Genomic DNA, 24,476 nt, shown 5'->3' on the forward strand with positions numbered 1-24,476 from the left:
CAAATTGCATAAAACGTTGTAAATTAAAATTTTAGTACAATGTGATGACTTTTTGCTCAAGATTTTGGTATTTAAAAGATGTATGTATGGTAACCCTCTTTTTCCCAGTTTAAAAATTCTTTGTATTTGCTATTTGTATTTCTATTTTACTTGGAGATATACAAATGTATGTATACACGTATATATATACCTACATACTTTTATATATGCATGTGTATATATGTACATTATACATATATAAGAATAATCACTAGTGGCTGAACTTTCATGAGAGGCTTTATGGTATGGTAATAAATGGCATTAATTCAAAGAACTTTAGAAACATTACTATGAAATTGTCCAAAGTTGTTGAAAATGTTCACTTTAATTATGCTTTTCGTGTTTGCTCCCTGCCAATTGTTAAAGGCCCATTGTTATGTGGAGCCACCTGCCTAGTGGTATGATAATCTCCAGTGTAAGCTGAATCTAGTTTTAGTGGTGTTCATTTACCAAAATAGGTGGTCCCTAGAAGACACACAGAGGTCATGTTCCTCTAGTACAGTGGTTCTCAGAGGGCAGTTCCCAGACCAGCAGCACCTGTGTCTCTTTCTCCTGGGAAGTTGCTTGACAGGCAGACTCTCAGTCCTTTCTCCAGACATACTGAATCAGAAACTCGGGGGGTAGAGCTCAGCCATCTGGATGTAATAAGCCCTGCAAGAGCTCCGATGAACACGAGAGTTTGAGAAGCACTGCGTTACTAGATATACATATTCTCCACCAGCAGTCCTTCCCTTTGCCTCTTCCTTGGGGAGTTAGTATAATACTTGGGATTTTGAACTATCTGTGTACAGTACTTGGCCTTGAAATTTGATAGAAGATTGGAAAATATTTTTTGAGCCTTCTTTAAATATTAGGTTTGTTTGCCATTCTAAGGGTTGAGAAAGAAGCTTCCATGTTTTATTGGCATTTCAGAAATTTCTGCCCATAGGAGAAGGAATTTTATAAAACACTATCCTAGAATTGATAATTACTTTTGTAACCAAACACTGCACATAGTTTTTTATTTATTTTCTTCTCATGCAGCTACAAGAGCCAAATACTGATCGACAACTTATTGAGACTTCTCCAGTTCTACAGAAACTTACTGAGTTTGAAGAAGCAATTGGAGTAATTTTTACTCACGTTCGACTTCTGGCAAGAGCATTCACATTGAGAACTGTGGGATTTAACCATCTGACCCTGTAAGTTAGAATTGCTCGTGTAATCCCAGTGTGACCATTTAGACAGGAAGTCCCAAACCTTTGCTGCATGCCTTTCAAAGGAATTGGGATTTCAAACATATTTCCAGGAAGGTCACATGAGGAGATGGTGAGTAGCCAGACACTGGGATATGTTCCAATACAATATTTTTGGTTTCATTGTCGTGCATCTTATTTCTTCGTAGAGTAGAAGAGAAGCATGAAGGAAGTAAAAATTTTATCTGTAAAGGGATAGATATTAAGTATTTTAGGCTTTGCAGGCCATGTGGTCTCTGTTTCAGTGATTCAACTCTTCTCTAGTAGCATAAAAGCAGCCATAGAGAAAATGTAAATGAATGAGCGTGGCTGTGTCCCAATTAAATTTGCAAAAACAGACCAAGGGCTGAAATTGGCCCTCCACCCTAGCTCTAGATGAGTGATTTGGAGATGAGCTAATGTAATAATTAGGAAAATAACCAAAATGTTATTTTTTTGCATGTTGTTTTTCATTCTGTTTTTGGTTTCTCTCTCCCAAATCAAATATTCACAGCTATCTTTAAAGTGTAAAGATTTAAGATTCTTGTCATAGATATTTTTTTTAGTGTCCTTAAACTGGATTCCAGATAGAGTATATATTTCAATAAAGAAGTAAAGATTTAACAAAAATCTTTTCTGGACCTTTTTGCTATATTTTGTCTGAATGGGGGTTCTCTGTGCAGATAACAATCTGTACTATATTTTTCAGTTGATATTCCTTAACCTCTGACCAGACACCATTTACCAATCTTTATTTTAGCAGTTTTGTAATCCTAAAATGGTGCTCACTTTCTTCTTCAAAACCCAATCTATATTGACTCAGATCTCTCCTCAATTGAGAGGCCTTAGGGACTTGTATTTAATTTTGTGCTTTAAAGCAAGGTGAATACATTGCCTTTTAAAATCATGTCTTTTTAAAAATTGTTTCTTTTTTTAATAATACAAATGCCTATTGATCTCTTCTGCATTGATGTTGTTTTTTCTAGAGGCCACAATCAGAGGATGGAATTCCTAGGTGATTCCATAATGCAACTGGTAGCCACTGAGTACTTGTTTATTCATTTCCCAGATCATCATGAAGGACACTTAACTGTGAGTTTGTGTTAAATCATTCCCTCCAGTAAGATTGCTATATAATAAAGTGAAGATTGGAAGAGCCAGATATATATTTCTGTAATTGATTACTTAATTCTTGGTGACGTTAGCATAGTATATGGCTTTGTTCATTTAGTTATGCAAATTGTATACAAAGCAGTTTACGAGAAGAACTCATTTTATACGTCTTCATTAATGGTTACCTACTCTGTGCAAGACATTGAGCTAGGCTTCATGGGAAGAGCAAATATTAGTTGACACCAATCTATCCATAAGGAGTTTAAAAACTATTAGCAGCAATGAAAAATGTAAGGCAATAACTGCAAATTGTCTTTCTCTTTCTGTGTGTGTGTGTGTGTGTATGTGTGTATACGTGGTGTATATGTGTGTTATATGTGTATGCATACCCATACATATGCACTATGAAAAATAGAAGTAAGTAATTGTAACTAAATGCAGGAAAGAACCATATGGAATATTATGAAGAGCATAGGTAAACTGCTGCACTTGTGCTGTTTAGGAAAAGATAAGTTTTCTTGTATCTGTGATTTCTAAGAAGGCTTCGTGGATATGATGATCTTTGAGCCTTTAAATACGAATAGGATTGGGCCATTAGGAGTTAGTGGGAAGAAATTTCTGTGCAAAGACACGCCACAACATGGGCGTACTGAAATAAGGGCACAACCTGAAAAACCAGAAGATAGAGACACAGTAGGGAATGAGTTTGGCTGGATCCAGGGTGGAGTTGAAAGGGACGTAGGCAAGGTTTGATTTAATGAACAAAGTGAAACAGCCCCCATTTCTCTCATTTTTATTTTATTTTATAAAATTTTATTGAGCTTTTTTATTTGTTGCGTACTGTTTTTACTCTATGAAACTGGTCAATAATATAGCTGGAATGGTGAACAAAGCATATCTGGAAGCCCCTCTAGAGTTGGGCATTGAGAAAACAAATACATTCCTGGGCCAAGAAAAACAGTAGTATGCTTTAAGATATTTTGTTAGTGTAGATTTTCTTCTTTAATATATTGAAGAAATAATAAGTCTTTCATAGTTTGGATCTCAACAATTTTTATGCATGTTTTGCTTTGAATAGAATTGGATTTTATCTTTGCAACTGTGAACACTGGAAATAGTTTATGTGAGACACAAATATTGGAATTAGGGAGAATATGGTGATTTAACTGTGTTTAGATATAATTTCTCAGTGAAATTTCTAAGCCTAACAAAATGCGGTCTTTTATTCACTCACTCAGTGAGCATTGTGTTCTTACTATGCCCCATGTACTATTATATGGGAAATCAGCAATACACTTCTTTTAAATTTAACTTAAGGGTCTCCTGGGTTGCTTACTTGGTTAAGCATCTGACTCTTGGTTTTGGCTCAGGTCATCAGCTCATGGTTTGTGAGTTTGAGCCCTGCATCAGGCTCTCTGCTATCAATGCAGAGCCCATTCTGAGCTGCTGTCTCCCTCTCTCTGCCCCTCCCCCACTCATGCTTGCTTGCTCACTCTCTCTCTCAAAATAAATTAATAAACATAAAAAATAACAGTCTGATGACCATTTGAAGTTAACTACTTTTGGATGGACAAGGAAGTATTTTCCTCTTGAATTAATATTAAATTCTGAAGAACATAGGAGTATTTACCAGAAATAAACTAGTGTCTGGTGTCTTGTTCTACATTAGGGAATCAATAACTGCTTGTTCAGTGTCTTCCATTAGGGAATAGACTTCATAGCTGTCAGAGTATCTGGTCGGTCTGAGAAATTACCAAATCAAGCCAAATGGCTTGAAGTGGTAATTCATTTTTTGGCCACATAGAGTCCAAAATGTAGAAAATGTATGACTTCAACACACGCATTTACCCTTGTATTCCTGCAGAATTAACTGTGAACTCTTGGGTTTTGTGGCGGTGGGATGCTATAGACAAGTTTACTGCTTCCTATCTTGGTCATTGCACACATGTACATATTGAACATATAATAAAACCAAAACTCAGAAAGGCACAAGTCCTGCCCAAGGTCTAGATGAAGGTAAAACCAGAACTAAAGACTCCAGTTTTATGTTCTTTCCTGAAGTGCTTCAGTGCCATAACTATAGTTTTATCCAAAGTGTGTTTATCAGCCTTGCTGTCTTAAAATTAGAGAATTTTTGAATAGCTTATTAGAAAGATGTTAAATGACAAAATTATGATATGACGGTTTTATTAACTATATTCACAGAAAGCTTTGGTAGAAATCGATAGGACTGACAGATCTGCTGGCAAAACAAAGATGATCTGTCATCAGTTGAGTACATATTTTAAAAGATATTAACTCTCATCGGTGCTGCTGCAGTTGCGCCCCGCCCCCCCCCCCCCCCCCCCCCCCCCCCTCCAATTGAAACACTGCCCTTGGCTGGCTTCTGTGACACTGCACTTCCTGGTTTTCCTCTCACCTCCTTAGCCATACTCTGTTAGCCTCCTGTGCAGCTGATGGATATTCCAGCATCTGAAAGGCTCCCTCCCAGGCCCTGTCTCTTCTCATGAGAGCCTCTCCCAGACAGTCTTTTCTGTGTCCACGCCATCAGGTCCCCTCTAGGGGCAGTGATGCCCACAGGGACCTCTTCAGTCCCTTTTTTTTTTTTTTTTTGTCTAAGCTGTTGTGGCTGCCCTCTCAGAGTCTCCACATGTCCAAGACAGAATGTATGGTCTTCTTGCACCTGGGTCCTCTTCTAGTATTTGCTGAGTAACCGAATGGCAGCATCAGCCAGCTGGTGTTGCAAGTCAGGAACCTAGGGATCATCTTTGATTCCTCCCTCCACCCATTTGCCTATATTCTAGACCAATCACGAGTCCTGATGTCATTACTTCCTGAGTAGCCACCTCGTCTTCATCACTTAAATTCTCTCAACCAGCCTGTCACCTGGACCACTGTAGCAACTTCTGCATCACTAGCAAAATGGTACAGGAATATACTTGACAAAGAAACCCCATTAGAAGAGGTGGCATTTATTAAATTGCAAAGGATACAATCTTTTTTTTTTTTTTTTTTTAACATTTATTCATTTTTGAGAGACAGAGCATGAGCGGGGGAAGAGCAGAAAGAGGGGGAGACAGAATCCAAAGCAGGCTCCGAGCTCCCAGCTGTCAGCACAGAGCCCAGTGTGGGGCTCCAACCCACAAACCGTGAGGTCATGACCTGAGCCGAAGTCAGACGCCTAACTGACTGAGCCACCCAGGTTTCCCACAAAGGATATGATCTTAAGGGTGTGTTTATACCAAGCACTAGGCAGTGCAGCGTGTACAGATTTCCCCGAGATGTTCGCAGCTGTCTTAAGAACTGGCCTTTGCAGCTGTGTGCTCCCCCACGGTGCGTGTTGTCTCAGCGGAAATCCTTCAGTCAGCCCAGGTTTCAGGCCTGTTGACAGTGTCATAGCTTCCTCATCCTGTATCCTTCCTGTATCCACTTCTGCCCCCACTCAGTGATGCATTCTCATGCTGTAGCGGTGGCTGGCGTCTTTTCACAGCAGACCTCCTGTGACCGTGCTCGCTGTTCATCTTCAGTTCACTTTGGTCATATCTGTTATCTCCCCAGCCTCTAAATGTTGAGTGCCCCTGTTCTCAGACCTCCTCTCTTTTCTCTTGGTTTCTTTTCTGAGTAATCTCATAGCTTTGAATACTTCTGCCTGTACCTCTCCCCCTAACTCCACTCAGGTCTTTATACCTCCAAATACACTTGACTACCTAGATGTAAAGATATACTGGAATCCCTAGTTGGATTTCTCTTAGGCCATCTCCATGGCCAAAACAAAACTGATTTTTTCACCCCAAAACCTGCTTTTCTCTAGCTGTGCTCCATATCAGTAAGGACTGTTTCGTTCTGTATTTACTCAGGGGGAAAACCTTGAAGTCATCCATAACTGTCCTCTTTTCTTCATGCTATACCTATTAGCCACTAGCGTCCTGTTGATTTTACTTTAAAATTTTGTCCAGAACGTGACTGCTTTTTACCAGCTCCACTGTTAACTCCCTGGTCCAGGCTACTATTATCTTTTCCCTAAATTATAACCATAGCCTCCCAACTGGTCCATCCCCCCTCTTGCCCCACCCCCACCCCCACCCCCCCGCCCCCCAGCCCTCGGTCTGTGTTTAGCACATCATCTACAGGGACTGTTTTAAAAGGAAGTCAGATTACAACCTCCTTGGTGAAAAACCTTCCAAAGATTTCCTGTCTCAAGGGTAAAAGACATAGTTGTTACCTACAAGACCCTATGACCTGCCTCTCTGATGCTGTCTCTGTCTCTCCTAGACTCTTCACATTGGCTTCTGTGCCATTCTGCAGGACACTAAGCAAGCCTTTGCCTCAGGGTCTTTGCACATGCTGTGGCTAAATCCCCCATCTCCTTCAGGTCTTGGTTCAAATGCTATCTTACTAGTGATGCCTTTAACTTATAGTGACCTCTTCCCCTTGTCCCTAGTCCCTGTCTCCCAGCCTGAAACCTCATTTCCATTTTCTCCTTGGCATTTTCTATGTATTTTACTTGTTTACTGTCTTCTCTCATCAGAGTATAAACTCCTTGAGGGCAAGAGTTCTTGTCTGTTTTCTTCATTCCTGATTCTCTGGGTCCTTGGGAGTTGGTATATCATTGTTCTGCAAATATGCTCAATGAATGATTGTCATATCCCAGTCCAGCGGTTTTTGTTTATTCTTTGGATAGTAACTAAAGAGTAAGCAAGGCCCAGGGTGCCTGCCCAGCTGTCCACCTCATGTCACATATTCTTCTTTTCATTGTGCACCTCTATGCTGGCCTGTTTTGTGTTCCTCCAAGCCCCCTCCTGCCATCAGGCTTTGCATGTACTGTTCTTGTTCTGGAGAATATTCTGCTTCCAGCCCTTATTCCCATCTGCGTGGTCTCTCCTACTCTTCCCTTAGATGTCAGTTCTGGCTTGACTTCTGGATGCAAGGAGAGCCTTCCTGGATGCCCTCCTGCCCACTCAGAATTCCACGTTCTTTTCTTTCCTGGCACTTTTTTTCAGTTTGCCTGTCCCACTAGCCTGAAAGTTCTGGGAGAGCATGTTTTTATTTATCACTGTGTGCCCAAGCCATACGGTAGGCTTTCCATACATATTTGATGAGTAAATAAAAGAGAGTTTTGTGGGCAGTTAAGTTGTACAGAGAGGGAAGTAGCGGTGGCACTGGAGGGAAAAGTGGCATGTTGTCTTATGTGTAAAGAAGGAGGCTGAAAACTTATTTATGAATGTCTAAAGATTAAAATTCATTTAAAATTTTGTTGAAGATTACTTGCTACAGTTGCATTTGTATGAGGGAAAAAGCAAATTATTCATTATTGGATTAAAGAACATACAACTACATTAATTTACACTGGGAGGCATTCATTAGCTTTGAACCATTTCTTTGTACACTTGTTTTACAGAGGACAGATGAGCAAATGAAATGGGAAGTTTTGGATGCTGATGGGGAAAAACATACTGTTGTAGGAGTTGGATATTCAAAAAGTCCTGCGTGGGAAGGAATATCAGGCATATATAGTTGTAGTAGGATGACTGAGGTTCATTTCATAGACTGAAGTATTTGTTTTTCAGGGTAGGGATTAGGTAAGTAGTGAGAGGGTAACAAAGAGCATTAACTCAGACCAGATGCCTGTCTTGTCACACTTGCAAGTTTCAAACCTGCATGTTGTTCTTCCCTCTAGATCATTCCTCCCTCTTAGCCTTTCCTCTGTGCTCCTGAGCTAAAAATAGTTGTTAACCCCATACCTACTATGCGCAAGGTACTGTGCTCATTTGTGTGCGTCAGTGAGGTGAATGTGCAGAAAATTCTGTTTGCTTTTAGAGGAATGCTTTGCAATAATGAGAAAGCAAGGATTACAAATAAAAAGTTTGAGAAACAGTGATCTAATCCCTCTCTGCTGCCTCCAGACAGCACTAAACATAAATCATTTGGACAAACACGGATCTTATGTACAAGAACTCTTTGAGAGGATAGATTCCACAGCCTCCTATTTGAGAATTTCTCTGTCACTGACATAATTTGCCTCTTTGTATCTGACCTGCATTTTGCCTGCTAGCATTTGTGTACCTTTTCTTTAGTTATCATAGGAAATGGAGACCATCTGGCTACCACTCTTGGTATAATAGACCTGTGTGGCACATCACTGTCACTTTTAATAGTATATTCTGCGTTCACCCCATGCTCTTATATTAAAGCCCGTAAAATAATAAATCACAGTCTACTTATTTTACACTAGGTGGCCCTCTTTGGTTGCTCATGTCCCACAGCTGTCGCTTCCTCTTTAGAATCGAGAGTGAATAGAGAAGTTGAAGGAAGAATGCCAGTATGTTTCTTTGTTTGTTTTAAAGCAGTAAACCTTTTTCCTATTAAAAGTTAAGTTTAATTATGAAAGACTGCTGTGCTGAGATAATAAAAAACATCCTGGATTCTCAAAATCAGAATTCAAGGTGTGTGATATTTATACTGGGCCTGCCATTGCATCAGGAACTCAGCCATCTTCTCAGCTTCACAGAGAGTCCTAACTCCATCTTCATTTTTTCTCTTGATCTCAAGTATAATTTGTGGGGCACCTGGGTGGCTCAGTTGGTTGGTTAAGCATCTGACTCTTGATCTTGGCTCAGGTCATGATCTGTGGTTTGTGAGTTCGAGCCCCAAGTCAGGCTCTGTGATGACAGCATGGAGCCTGCCTGGGATTCTCTCTCCCTCTGCCCCTCCCCTGCTGGTTTACAAGTGCACACACGCTCGTTCTCTCTCAAGATAAATAAACTTAAAAATTTTTTTCAAGTAAAATTTTGTCTTTTGTGGGTGGGGTTTAAAAAAATAGTTTTTAAGGGCAGCCTAGCACTTGCTAAAATGGAAAGCTTTGAAGACAATAAGTAGACAGGCATCTAGAACATCTGTGTTGAAGAAAAATCTGGAGGAATTTCTAGAACTTTATAGAACCCTTTTCTTGTAACCAAAGAGTGAGCTTATCTTTCCTAATAATGATGCTACTGTGGGTAACAATAGCGGCTAACACAAATTTCTTGTGTGTTTATTGCATGCCAGCCATTGCACTGTGATTCATTACAACCCTGTGCAGTAGGTACTACTTGCTCCATTTAATATATTTTTTTTAACGTTTATTCATTTTTGAGAGACAGAGCATGAGCAGGGAAGGGGCAGACACAGGGAGACACAGAATCCAAAGCAGGCTCCAGGCTCTGAGCTGTCAGCACAGAGCCCGACGCAGGGCTCAAACTCACGAGCCGTGAGATCATGACCTGAGCTGAAGTCGGACGCCCAACCAACTGAGCCACCCAGGCGCCTGCTTGCTCCATTTTATAGATGAGGAAACAAACTCAGAGAGATGTAGTAACTTACACAGGGTCACTGAGCCAGGAAGTGGTAGGGCCACAGTTGGAACCCAGGAAGCTTGGTGCCAAATGTTTTGCTTTTCACTACCACATCTAATGCTAGGCATTGTTCACAAAACACTCTAATAACTGTCTCAAGCTTAATTGGGTATTTAATATAATTTTCTAGCATTCTACTAAAAAATAAAAAGCAGATATTTCCTCTTTGTAAAATAATGATCTATAGCATCGATGTCAGCAGGTTTTCCAACCTCGTATCTTGCCCCATTCAAATCTGTTCATCAGAACAGTCTTTCTAAAATCAAAAAATTACCTTGCCCCTGTTCCCATTTGACACTTTTTGGGATTCCTCCTCCCCTACAGGAAAGTACAGACTTCCTTATATGACCTGCAAGACTTCCCCAGAGACCAGCTGGCCTCACCTGCATCAGTGCTTCCCGACTCCACTCTGGAAGCTCTGACCTCTCCTCCGGTCCCACCCAGTGATCACCTTGCTGTGTCATGGTGCCATGTTTTGCCAAAGCTGTTCCCTCTTCCTGGAAAACCCTTTCCCAGCGTCTCAATCTGTTCAGGCTGCTACAGCAAAATACCACAGACTAGTAGTATTTTGAACCACTTATGAACAATAGAAATCTATTGCTCACGGTTCTGGAGACTGGAAGTCCAAGATCAGAGTGCCAGCATGGTGAAGTGAGGGCCCTCTTCCAGGTCACAGACTCCTCCTTGTGTTCTCACAGGGGAGAAGGGGCTACAGATCTCTCTGAGGCTTCTTTTATAAGCGCATTGATCCATCAGTGAGGGCTCCACCCTCATAACCTAATCACCTCATAGGCCCCACCTCCTAATGCCATCATCTTTAGGGGTTAGGATTTCAACGTAGGAATTTTTAGGGGGCACGGACATTCAGACCGTAGCACCCACCCTCTGGCAGACTCTTTCCTTTGTTCAGTTCTGATTTTGTGTTTGTCAGAATCTACCTACGTGCACATGGCCAAGTTGTATCCCCAGAAATACTAATTCCTTGGTTCTTGGAAGGGGCCTGAGCACCAGTATCTCAGAAGCACCTTATGATTCTGATGTAACAGCCAGGTCAGCAAGCCTCTGCAGTGTTTTTACTCAGGGGTCAGGTCCTCCAGGAGGCCTTTAGGCTGGGGTAGAAAGGAGTGCCTCCATGCACCGTGACCTCTGTGCTGTCACAGCAGCTACCACAGTGCATCACAATGGCCAGTTCGCGTGGCTTCCCTGGATAGTAGCAGCAATGGTGTGTCAATCATCTTGGGGTCTTTAGCTGTCAGCATAGTGCCTGGCACAGAATTGGGCTCCACAGCTGTTAACACTGAACTGCCATAACTCCAGGTGGTTTTCTGCCTTGTGACCCCACCTTGATTCCACTTGTTGGCAAATGGCATGATTCATTCTGAAGTAGGGTTCAGCAGAGGCCAAGGATACAAGCTGTCATTTAAAGAACTGCCATTTGGACTTTGTTGTTTAGGTAAAGAGAAAGTCCTTCCCATCTTCTAAATTTAAATTGACTCTAAAAATATGGATGGTTTATAGCTTCCTTCTTCCACACTGAGTTCTGGTTTAGGCTCTTAGTTTTGGCAAGAACTTGAAGATCACTTTCTGCTGGCCACCCTACTGCTTCAAGACCTGTCAGGGCGTATCTTAGGTGAAACCAGAAGCACTTGTTAGCATCCTCACTGTTTTCCTCCTTATCCATCAGACAGCATTACTGTATAATAGTGAAGAATGAGCCCTGACTCTGGAAGGCAGCCGTGGCAGTCTGGTAACCTGAGATGTATGGTGTTTTGTGTGTGCTCATGTGTTCATTAGGCTTGTTGATTTTGAGGCCTGAAATCTCCGTATAGCAACCTAAATTAGAGTTTTGTCTTCTCACCAAAGCATATACTGAGAGAGAACCCAACTTGCTCAGCACAACCGTATTCTCAAAATAGCCCTTCTATTCCCCCTGTCCTCTACTTTGAGAACTGCCTCCCCTCCACCTCCCAACTGGGAATCCAAATGAAAAAAGATCTCTCTCTTCCAGTTCAGTTATTCTGTAATTACAAGATATTAGGCTAGTGGGCCTTTATTGGTTGGGTCTTTTATTAACATTATATGGTAAGCCTTTTTAATTTTGAGCTTCTCTGTGGATATTAATTTTAATGAAACATTTACTATATTGAGAAAAAAGATAGAGTTGGGGGAAATAGGAGGAGGAAAGGGGCAGAGACAGGCAAAGAATAATAGTCTGTAACTCAGCAGCAAGCATGGCTTATGAAGATCAAGTTGTATTTCTACTTCATGCATCACTGTCAGGCAAATTAAGAACATATTGTTTCTTATTTATCTATTGTCAAGGATGCAATCTCAGGCATTGAGAATAAATCTTGATTTTCATAAGCTCAGTTGACACTGTGGAGCCACAGAGCATAAAACTTGCATCTAATAAAGTGCGATGTGGAATGGTAGGGGTGTGATACTAGCACAGCCCACAGCTGCTTCCTGCTCCTTGGCCCTGGTGTCACCGATTTTCCTCAGCAGGAAGGGATTGTTGTAATAGACCAAGAATTTGTTCTAGCTGTTGTAAGAAGAGTTCTAGCTTTAGGTATGTCATTCCCCGAAATATTAGATTTGGGGATAATAATTACTTTCAGCTTCTGTTTGGTCCATCTTGGCTTCTACCTGCTTCCCTAGCCACCCTCCCCACCTTCCTCTAGTGAGTGGTTAGCGAATGCTGAAATCCTAAACCATGCTTGTTTTATGGGCACCTCTGTGAAGGGTTTGTTGTATAATTTTCATGCACTGTTTAATGTTATTGCTTAGGATGTTGCTTAGAGGACTCTTTGCTGACTAAAATTTCTGCTAGAATTTTTGTTTTGAATTCTTGAAGTTGAAATATGAAAATCATATTTTAATATAATTGGAGACAGTCTCAATTTGATAAACTATAACTCAGGATATATTGTATACATTTTTAAAATAATAAAAGTAAAAATATAAATAAATAATTGAAAGATTTTAAAATAATACTTACTAAAACATTACTTCCCCAAATCCTCTAATATATAATTTAACATCAGTGCTGTGAAACTTGAAGTTTATTTTAGGCTTCTAAAAATACTCCCTTAAAACTAATGTACAGTGACAGAAAGCAGGTCAAGTTTGCCTGGTAGGTGGTGCATTGGACTGATTGATTGCAGAGGGGCACGTGGAACCTATTTCAGGTGACAGAAATGTAGGATGTTGTCAAAACTCATCTAACTATACTTAAAATGGGTACATTTTACTGTCTGTAAACTATGCTGCAGTGAAGTTGACTTAAAAATTTTTTAATACTCCTTCACTTAGTAGCATTACATTTAATGGATGCTGTGCTCTTTAATCATAGTATAGTATCCTCCCCCCAACATAACTCACTGCTACTAAACTAAATAAACTGTTTAAATTGTCAGGTAAAATCCAGGAGCAGAGTAAGCTATTAAGGAGAAGCTAGAAGCATATGGAGTTTGTCACGGCAGCCTGGGGATAGCAGTTGAGGACTTAAACCATTGCTTACCTTGGTGCCCCTGCCTGTGGTCTCCGGCTAGTTGGGCCCAACACAGGAGCAGGAGAGAGACCACAGTGAGATGGTTTCTAAACGTATCTCACTTTCTTTTGGCCAGTTGTTGCGAAGCTCTTTGGTGAATAACAGAACTCAAGCCAAGGTAGCAGAGGAGCTGGGCATGCAGGAATATGCCATCACCAATGACAAGACCAAGAGACCCGTGGCCCTTAGGACCAAGACCTTGGCCGACCTTTTGGAATGTGAGTCTTAGGAACAGAGCTTTTCTCTTAACCTGCAGATTCAGAGTTTAAATCAGATGCACCCACATTTATCTTACTGCTCATTATTATTATGTTCTAACTAAAGAAACCTCTCTTCCATTTTAATTTTTATTTATGTATTTCTCCAAAGTTTATTAGAAGGAGGATAATTTGGAATTAAGATAAGTGAATAATGAATTTTATATTCAGTCTTTGTTCAGTGGTATCACCCCCATCCCTGCCCCTGCACCCCTCCATTCTACTGTTCAGCCATCACATTCTTTGTGTGAAACAGTAGCAGAGTGTGGAGATGGGTAATAGTGAATCACAGCTTTTTTTTGCCACCCAGCAGCCTTCATATAGGGGCATAGAAGAAAGAAGGGTAATTTATTCACTAAATACTAAAACTATTACCTGTTGTTTTGAATGAGCTCAAAGCTCTACGGACAAATGTTGTCATCTTTGGCAGTTTCTGATATGGTCTGGAAGCATCATAAATAATCCTATTATAGCTAACTAAAGGATTTTACACATCATTTTATTGTTTCTGATACTACTTTAAAATAAGTGGACCAATCGCTGGGCCTTGGACCTTTTTTTTTTTTTCCTTCTTAATATTATAGTATTCTTGACAGTTGGAATTATATACAAATATTAAAGTCTACCATGCAAAACCAGCTCATTTACAAAGTGCAAAGGCAGTCTAAGGAACTTAAAAGAACTTTTTCAACTAAAGAAAAGTAACTTAAAGATTAAAATTACAAAAAAAATTGAGTAATCAGTTTTACTGGAATTTTTTTTTTTTCCTCAATGAAAGCTACTTTTATACCTTCCTTTAAAAACTCACTGTTTCTTTACTTGGTTACAGTACCTTTTAATGAAGTTATCTTTGGGGCCACCATTTATTAATGCAAAGTTTGATATATTGTTGTATTGTCATTAAGCCCAGTATTAAGTTTTTTTCTGGGCAGATTGAGTCTATAAATTATTTAATTTCTGTTCATGAAAGGTAACATAGACCATTGTAAATGGCTAGTCTTCTCAGGATTGGTGTTGAGGATGGCAGGCCCCAAGAATGTGCTCATTCTGATGTCCTATCTGATCTTCAGGTTTTCTTCTGATTTGTTATTAACACAGTTGTGTTCCCAGATACCACTTTTTCCCTGGCATATAGTAGCATTTTGTGTATCATTTTAACTATTTAGCCTTTAACCAAATGTAATTTGGTCTTTGTACCCTCTGATTTTTGCATTTTAGTCACATCTATACTATTGCTTCTAATACCAGTGATGAAGGGTGATTCTTGTTTTAAGAAAGAGGATATGATAATTCTAAAAAATAAAGAGTGTCTGGCAGTTGAAAACCTCATTACAACATTTCTTAAAAGTCTGGGTCTCGTGATCTTTCTGGGAAATGGCGATAACATTGTGGTTTTATTTTTTAATGTTCTTCTTCTCAGCATTTATTGCCGCGCTGTACATTGATAAGGATTTGGAATATGTTCATACTTTCATGAATGTTTGCTTCTTTCCACGATTAAAAGTAAGCTCATATAAAATATATATTAGTTCTATGCTTTACGCTCTGTGATTCCAGAGCCCATTACTAAATACTTTCTGGGGACTTGCTGCAGGAGTTTATTTTGAATCAGGACTGGAATGACCCTAAATCCCAGCTTCAGCAGTGCTGTTTGACACTCAGGACAGAAGGAAAGGAGCCAGACATTCCTCTGTACAAGTAAGTACTCGTTCCTGCAGGCGTTGGATGCTCCGGGGTGATCATGACAAGGGTCCTGCACTGGGACTTCTTTACACTGACTCTGGGCCCCACATGGAGTCTCTCTGGGCATCTCCGTGTTTTCGTTCTAAGTAAAGTAAGTAGGTCAGTCACCTTTGATTATCGGTGCTTTGTTTGTCTTCTTTCTTGTAACCTCTGCGGGGCCATGCATCTAGATTAGAAGGTTGTGTTTCTTTCTCACGGTATTTGGGTGTCGGTCCCCACTCTGCTTAGAAGCCTTGTTGGCCTTTGTCCCTGTTGCCTGACAGCTATGCACTCTGTCGGGCAGTCACTGTGAGAAACAGGCGGCTCTTCACCACCACTGCGTTATTCACGTTTGGAGTTTTTCTTCTTAGAATGTGTGTCACACACTGCTGTGTAATTTTGAATATCTTTAGTGACAAATCATTATCCTTTGAATGGTAGCCAAAAGTCATTCAGAAAGAATGCAGATCACTACACACAAGATACTGGTTTTGATGAAAACAGGAGATTTGACTCTGACGTAGAGTAATTATCTTGAGACTCTCATACATTGATTCATTCAGAAGGTGTTTTCAAAGAAGAATTGCAAAAGGGGAGAATTATCAAAATAGGTGGATTGCCTCCCCAGGTATTATGTGGGTGTATGTTTTGAAGGATGTTTAAAAATCGAATTTCAGTACTGGTTTACCTCCTGTCCGTGGACACGCATGGTTGCAAGCACGCACGTTGGTGTGAATGTTCCATAGGGAATAAAAACCCCTCTCTGTGGGCTCTCTCAGACTTCAGAAGGAGAAACACCAGAGTGGCAGGGGGAATTTTAATCCTTTCTTATGTCTTTATTTAATAGTCACAACACGTTACAGGCTTTTTCGCTAAAAGAACTGAGGCCAAGAGAAGTTTGAGTCACCCCACAGCAAGCCACTATAAATTGTCCCAAGAAGCTGTCACCGCCAAACAATGTTTCCTTTCCTTGTTGGGAAAAATCCCCAAATGTTTAGAAATAGCACTTTAATATGTACCTAATAAGCATAATGAATATCCAAACCATATTACATGAAAGGCTGAAGCTATTTCCTCATCAAAGTGATAATTAAGGTTCAATAAATAAAATGAAGACGATAAACTCGTAGGCCAGGCCTGATTACTATAATAAGTGCCACCTTGAAGAAGCCATCCGTGTGCTTTCATCCCACAGAGTGTAGAAACACAAAGGAAATGACTGCTCCCTTCTCATAAATCCCCCGGATGCAAGTACATAGTGAGCTTGTTCTTTTTCATCAAGATGATGGGGTTGTTTTACATATTTTTTTCAAGATTACTGTGTTCATTCCATTATCTTTGTTGGCTACTTTCAATTTCCCTTTTCCATAAAGTTATCAGTTTTACTGCGTTAGAAATCTGCACCATGTCATTAAAACCCAGAGTACCTGGCATTTTGTGTTTTGGCAATTGTGTTGTGTACTTGGCATCATAGCAAACCTCTGAAATGATCTCAGGTGTTTCAGAAATTAAATACATCTTCTGATCTTTTAGATAAGATACCAGACATTGGGAAGAATTCATAAAGGATGAAACCATACAGATGTGGCTTGAGGTGTATTGCCCAGATACTTATCATTTTCAGTTGTGATTAGCACTGAAGAACAGTGAACAGACTGAAATAGTTACCTTTTCACTGCTGAAAGTTTGTTAGTTTTATGATACTTGGAGTATACACACTTAGAAATTGTTCAAAATATCTTACACTTTGGTGCTAGCCTTCAGATACTGCTTATAATGCTTTGGGGAAAAAAAAATATGAAAATTCAGTGTAGAATTTTAAAAAATTTCCTACTTTAAAAGCTCTCTCTATATTTGTTAGTTTAGCAAATAAACTTACTCCTTGAATTTTCTTGTTATTTTTACCTTTCTCTGAGTGGTAAGTACATGTTTTTTCCTAGAGTTATATATTACCAGTAACAATTAAATAGCACTTTACCCTAATTAAAGTTCCTTTTTTTCCTTTCAGGACTCTGCAGACAGTAGGACCCTCCCATGCTAGAACCTACACTGTGGCAGTGTACTTCAAGGGAGAAAGAATAGGCTGCGGGAAAGGACCAAGGTATGAGAGAAGATACTTTTAATTTCTTTGAATGAACATCCTGTGTGTCTGCAAAGTCCTTACTTGGTACTTCCAAGCTCTCTGCAGTCTGTCTTTCTAAACTCCGATTATAGAATGTTAAAGGGTAATAGCAAAGTGAATCCCAAGGATTAGTGTCCCCACCGAGCTCAGCCCCAAACTTGAGATTGGCCTTGGACAGTGCGAATACCGTTGCATAAGGGACTTTGGCTACCTTGAGAAAGCCACATTACCTGGTGCGCAGGTAAGTTGTGTCCAGTTTTAGTTACCCAACATTGCTGGGTACCCAACATTGTTGCAAGTATCTCATGGGACACATCGTGCATGATAACAGCCATTAGACATTTGATTTCTTATCGTTATTCATTTGAGCTTTGTTGGAAATGCTTACATCTCTCAGGTAAAAAGAGTTATGTATATTATCATTTTTCTTTGAACCACCTAATTTATATCTTAAATTGAGAAGTGATTAGAAGTCTGTCTATACATATATTTTTTTCTCTTTGCTTCTTTAAACTTTATGCTGAGGATGTTTAAACTTAAGTAAGAAATACTTCAGACCTAATATGGAAGGCATTTTATTACAGTATTAAGTATTAAAGATGGGGAACAAATAACTTAAATAGGCTTTGTGCAAATAAATAATGTTCCTGCACGCCCTTGTGTATATTCCTGACTTGTACAATTCAGTATGTGACAGAAGTAATCTGATAAAATTTTATGCAGCGAACATGAAAATCAGCCTGGAACAATTTGTAGCCGTAGCTTGTGTTTCTGAAAAAAATCTTTAAACTGCACCTTACCTTTATTTTATTTAATAGTATTCAGCAAGCAGAAATGGGAGCAGCAATGGATGCACTTGAAAAATGTAAGCCTGTCCCTTTTTCTATAATTGTATGTTCATAATGTATATTTTATAGAGAGAAAATGAGGAAATGTAAAAATGGTAAGTACTGATAAAATGTGATCTTCTTTTCTTCATAATTATTCTCCACATAGAGTGTAGTAGAGTATAAGATATGTATAAAATGGGTGAAGAAATTTTTTTTTTAAGTATTTCCAAATGCTTTTTGATTTTCATTTTCCTTCTTTGTGTGGAGTTCCACTCTTGACCCAGGGAGCCCGTGTGAACAACCTAGTGTATTTTTTTCTGCATATTTCTCTATATTTCTAAAATCTTATATAAGTGAAAGTTTTTTCTTTTTAGTTTTTGGCCACTGTTTTAGTAGAATGATACATTTACATACTTTTCTGCATCTTTCTGTTCTTACTCAATAACATCATGGGCAGCTCTATAGGTGGTAGGGTGTAGCCCCAATTCTTTCTTTCTTTGTTTCTTTTCTTTCTCTCTTTCTTTCATGTTTATTTTTGAGAGAGAGAGAGACCAAGTGTGAGGGGAGGAGGGAGAGAGAGAGAGAGGGACACACAGAATCCCAAGCAGGATCCAGGCTCTGAGCTGTCGGCACAGAGCCTGATGCAGGGCTTGAACTCACGAACCGTGAGATCATGACCTGAACCGAAGTTGGATGCTTAACTGACTGAGCCATCCAGGCACTCCCCCCAGTTCATTCTTTCTTAATAGCTGTGCAGTATTTCGTGCTATGGATTTGCCATATTTTATTCACCTTTTTTAGTTTTGGTGGACACTCTTTCTGGTTTCTTTTTTGAATCACTGGTGACGATAAATGACTATATATTGGTCCTTTTAGTTCTGTGAGATAGATCCCCAAGAGTGGGATGGCTGGGTTGAAGACACTGCAATTACATAATTGGCCATGTAGGAAATTGCATAGTCTTTTGTAAATTGAAGGCTTAAATGCAGAGGATTTTCTTCTGAGGTACATATACTTACTGTGCTGCCCAGCAGAACCTGTGAGCAAAACATGACAGTGCAATTCTATTACGCTTCAAGTACTGGTACCTGCTAAGTGTGGGAGAGAGAGCGCAAAGTGGGGGAAGCTAGAAGTAAAGAGGCCCAGGATTCTCAGCTGTGCGACATTCCAGGAAAGGCAAGAGGGCCAAGAGCCAAGTGGAAATCAGCAGACAGTAGCTTCCTCAGTGTGGGGAGGGAGGAAAAGTCGGGGGCAGTAGCTAGTATTTCCAGGTTCCAGTGTCCATGGAATCTTCACTGAAAGTTTTAAGTTAACTCTGTTGGGAATTTTTCATTCGTTATATACAAACGTACAATCACATATTGAGATAAAAGTAAGATTCTGTTTTCTACCTATAAGACTGTTAAAGGTTATCTTTGGAGCTTTTTGTTTGCTTTTAACAATAACACGGTATTAGAGAGATGGTCTGTTCTGAGACTGACCTCTACACATGTACTGGTAGAAGTGAATTGTTTAATAGCTGGAAAGCAATTTGACCATCTGTATCTGGTCCTTAAAGAGGATCTTTGATCCGGAGACTTCATTTCTAGGAATCAAACCTAAGGAAACAACTGGAGTTATGAGCTAAAGTTCACATGCCATGATGATAGTGACAACTTGATTTATAATAGTCAGAAAATAAAAAAGTAAATCAAACTGCATGTTTAACAGTTGGGAAATGTTTAAATAAATAATGGTATATCCCAGGGATTGGCAACCTTTTTCTGTAAAGGACCAGATAGTAAATATCTTAAGCTTTGCTGGCCATAAAGTCCTGTCATAATTACTCAACTCTGCCATTGTAGTGGGCAGGAATGAAACATATGCAAATGAGTGGATGTGTCTGTGTTCTAATAAAACCTTATTTACAAAAACAGGTGGTGGGCTGTATTTGGCCTATGGGCAGTAGTTGACCCATTCTTGCTTTACCCAAATGTAATATTTTGCAATCATTACAGCAGTATTTTTGAAGAGTAATGGTATAGAGAAATGCTTATACTAGGATACATTTAAAAACAAAGGTGTACCCATAAAAATGTACCTATGGTATTCTCTCCCAAAGTAAGGGTGGGTGGGGAAATGATGAAGTCTTCATGTGTTTATGTAATATATACACATTTACACTGTGTATGTATGTGTGTAGCATAACTTTACTTCTTAGGGAACTTAAGGATATATTCTAAAAGTTTATCAATGGTTACATCTGAGTGGTGGGATCTTTTTAATGCAAATTAAGTTTTAGAATAGAATTTACTGAGGAAGGTAGTACTCATTTTGTAGAAACATGCTTTATAGCTTACTTTTATTTATTTTATCTATCTTTTTTTAAAGTCCTTACAGTGTGTGAAACCTGTGTTTTATATAATACAGAAGGTCAACTTGATATCATTTAGGGAATTGGATTTTATTCCTGCTTTATTTCTAAAATACAGATGTCATTATATACGTCTTTTGTTCAAAATCAGCCAGTGACTTAGATATACATCTGATTCACTGCTTGCCTCTCAGATGTTTTTCCTACCACTGTGTTCCTGTCCCTTCTCCCACCTGGGGCTGAGGATGAAACACTATATAAAAAATGAGGGGGAAATAATTTAGGAATTTGCTGTCTATTTGTATCCACTTTAATTAAGCTTCAACTTTAACAAAAAATAAACTTGCTCTTCCCCAAACATGCCGTGCTCTCTCTCCCACATCTCTGAATCTTCATATTTTTAAATGTGACATAGGAGCTCTTGTATAGAACGACCCCTTACTCAGTTAGGCAGGACAGCGCCATTTTCCCTCTGTGTTACCAGATATCTTGGGTGGCTCTCATTCACGCACACATCCGTTTGTGATGTTTGTTGTTGAAGCATATAAGTGTTGTTGACTGCGTGTATAAAGTGACTTTTTCCTTATTCCATCCTTGATTTCTTATCCCATCTCTACACTTGTTATATACCACAAATGACAGCTGAGTCATACAATTTTTAAATCTTAACCAAGGTTTACACTGTGTCTGACACTCTTGCACAGCGTCAAATATCAAACCACTTGTAGCTTAAACTATACCACTGAGTGACCTGTTTCCTTTAACTAAATAAAAATGCTCTACCTGTGTTGCTGTTGCTGACATAACTTTGGGTATCTCGTGGTAAACTTTAAAAATAGAATTATCAGAAATAATGACTTAACGCCATTTGTCCACCAAATCTTTTTCTTCTTTTCAGAAACTTTAATTCTTGGTAACTAATGGTGTGATAATACCTTTATTTGTATGAAGCTTTTGGTTTTAACTTTGCAAAAATACACAGGTCCATTTGACTGTATTCTGTAATCTCTCCCTGACAATCACTTCTTACTAGGAGAACTGTGTTAAAACATCTCCTGCCTACCTGGAACCATTCTGAAACCACACATCTGTGTTCTAACATTTCTGTATGTTTTGGTGCCTTTGATACTCAAGTTCATCTCAGATATTGCAATCTAGAATTAGGGGTCCTGGTGCAGACTTCCACTGTGTTTCTGAATGATAAAAGGGTAAGGGATCCCACCGAGCAGTTGCTTGCCTCTTGCCTTAGAATATGCAGCTCTCCATTTCCCTTGAATGTGTGTGTGGTTAGTTTACATCATTCTTTGCACTAGAGGCTACCCTTTATTGAGTATAAAATGTATCTCCTCGTGTCAGATAACTTTCCCCAGATGGCCCATCAGAAGCGGTTCATTGAACGGAAGTACAGACAAGAGTTAAAAGAAATGAGGTGGGAAAGAGAGCATCAAGAGAAAGAGCCAGATGAGACTGAAGACATAAAGAAATAAAGGCGGGCACGGAAGTGGTGGCGTATTTACTTGCTTAATAACTGTGACTGTTGCCCATTGAGATCTAGCCTAGTTTTCCTACAGACAATGAATGAAGTGTGCCCATTGAAATAAAACACAAAGTCAAAATCGCTCTTGTTGTTTTACTGATCTAATACGCTGTTTTTAGCTGGATGGTCTTTATTACAAAGTATTTGGTTTCTCTTCTGTTTAATGGAAAACCTTACTTTGGTGGATGTGCATATTCCCTTTTATTTTGTTCTTTAAACAATAAAATTCGAAAAGCATATTCTATGTGGAATAGATCATGTTTTTCTATGGCTGTATGAGATTGTGTCACAAGACCTTGAGCTGACAAGTGAAAAATTCACCTCACTAGATATTTGGGCTACACTCTATTAACGTCTATACTTTTGGAAATCGCTGGATTATTAACTAGATTTTTCAGCTTTCATCTGGATGTTTATCGTCTTCTCAACTGCAGAAATTGAACTTACCCCTCATTAAGCAGTGAATTCTTTGTAGAAGGGATCCCTTTAATGTTTAACTGGCTAGTGGGAGTGGGGATAGACATATATTCTTTGAGTCATCAGAATAGGGGAGAGATCACGACTCTAAGCCAGATGACACTTTAAATCAGATACTCTAACTCTGGGGTCAGTGGATGCTTTAAGAAGTTTATAGATGGACTTAAAGGAATCTCAGAAGCTCCTGAAATTGTATTGGATTTTGTGTCTATCGGGGGGAGTTGGGAGTGGGCGGGGGGCAGGATGAGGACCTTGTGGCTTTCATCAGCTTAAAGCGGTCCCTGCAATAATGGGCTAACGTTACATTAAAAGGCATGACATTTTTAAAAAAATGTTATTTTAAACTGAATATCACTTGTTTTTTATTAATAAAGGCAAAACCTCTTCTTTAAAACAAATGTGTTTTCATTCATTATTTTGGCAAATACATAGTGAATGACTACTGTGTATCAGGTATTGTTCTAGGCTCTGGGGCTACAGCAGTGAACAAAATAAAACTCCCTGCCCTCAGGGAGCTAATGTACTAGTAAGGAATACACACAATAGACAAGAAAATAAAACATAGGTCACATGGTGGTGTATATGATGGCCAAAAATAAAGCAGGGAGGTGGGATGGGTGCTGTTTTCAATCAGGTGGTTCATGAGATCCCTAAACGGTTGTCATTTGAGTTAAGATCTGAAGGAGAAGAGTGAGTGAGCTTTTCAGGTATCCGGAGAGTTTCTTACTTACAACTATTTAATGTTACATATGCAAGATTGAAAATTTGGGGAATATATTACTTTTATTAGCAGGAGAAAGAAACATATGCTATTTTGGAAATTCTGTGGAGAAAGTAGGAAACATAGGCAGAAAAATAAATCACCCATGATTCCATCACCAAGAACTTTTGTATACTGTCAGACCTTCTGTATATAAGCACATGTACACATATGCACTCAAGTATGCCTTAACAATTAGATACCATACATATGGTTTCCATAGACTTCCTTTTTCATTAACTAATACATCATGCATATCTGTGTTGAATCCACATTTACATTTACATTGATGGCTGCATATTAATGCATATCTTAAGTACCAATTGTAGATACACTGTAATTTATTGACTAATGAAAGATGTGTAGGTTGTAAGCAATCTGTTGTCGTAAATGTTGCACACACATACGCACACACACAGAGGAGTGAGAGAAGACCTGTCTAGGGCTTCTTAATTTGTTAATCATAAAATGTAAGATGGTATCTGTAAGAAAAGGGTGTTCTCGTGCTCCCCCTCCACACAGATAGCAAGACTGGACGGGAAGGAATGCTGGATTCATCAGTGGCCTTGAGACTGTTACAAGGGAAGATATTTGGAATTTTTATACAAGTACTTTGACTAGTCTTTATACATTAAAATAATGCCAGAGCCACATGATGCTTGGGACTTTTTAATGGACTTTGACTTTTTCTCTAATATTCTGGCCTTTTTCATTTACTCTCTCCATATTAATAGTTCTTGAAACCTGAAGAAGTCCATTAGAGTACCTAACAGTGAAACACATGACACACACCATCAGGGCAGTTTAGCTCCAGGGGCTCTGTAGAGCAATAACGAGGCCAGCAGCCACATTCTGTGACTAGGCACGTTGACCAACTCAACATAGCAGGCCACTGTGACCACAGCGTCCACCCTGCCTCCTACCCAAGCCAGTCCAGCCTTCTCACCTTATTCTGATCACGAGAAGTGCCAGTGAGAGTACATTCATATATTATTTCAACTGCATTATTATTTATGGAGGCTGAATATGAAGGTTCCTTCTCACAAGTCACTTGGGTCTAGTTTGGGAAACAGGTAATGGTGTGTCTATAGACAGAGGGTCTCCAACTGAG

The 24,476-nt window shown here is 39.3% G+C and overlaps 1 protein-coding gene across 13 annotated transcripts in view; it reads left to right on the plus strand.

Annotated features, from left to right (window-relative positions):
* DROSHA (drosha ribonuclease III) overlaps window positions 1-22,367 on the plus strand; it is a 126,467-nt gene extending 104,100 nt beyond the window's left edge. For all 13 annotated transcript variants that reach the window (XM_043600545.1, XM_043600584.1, XM_043600633.1 and 10 more), the window contains 8 exons: window positions 1,063-1,220; window positions 2,240-2,345; window positions 13,384-13,525; window positions 14,985-15,067; window positions 15,159-15,262; window positions 17,295-17,387; window positions 18,227-18,273; window positions 21,948-22,367. In XM_043600545.1, the coding sequence (XP_043456480.1) occupies window positions 1,063-1,220; window positions 2,240-2,345; window positions 13,384-13,525; window positions 14,985-15,067; window positions 15,159-15,262; window positions 17,295-17,387; window positions 18,227-18,273; window positions 21,948-22,078 (864 nt within the window). In that variant the 3' untranslated portion in view covers window positions 22,079-22,367. The remainder of the gene's footprint in view (window positions 1-1,062; window positions 1,221-2,239; window positions 2,346-13,383; window positions 13,526-14,984; window positions 15,068-15,158; window positions 15,263-17,294; window positions 17,388-18,226; window positions 18,274-21,947) is intronic.
* The last annotated feature ends 2,109 nt before the right edge of the window (window positions 22,368-24,476 follow it).

Source organism: Prionailurus bengalensis, chromosome A1, assembly GCF_016509475.1.
Source record: "Prionailurus bengalensis isolate Pbe53 chromosome A1, Fcat_Pben_1.1_paternal_pri, whole genome shotgun sequence".
NCBI classification, from domain to species: Eukaryota; Metazoa; Chordata; class Mammalia; order Carnivora; family Felidae; genus Prionailurus; species Prionailurus bengalensis.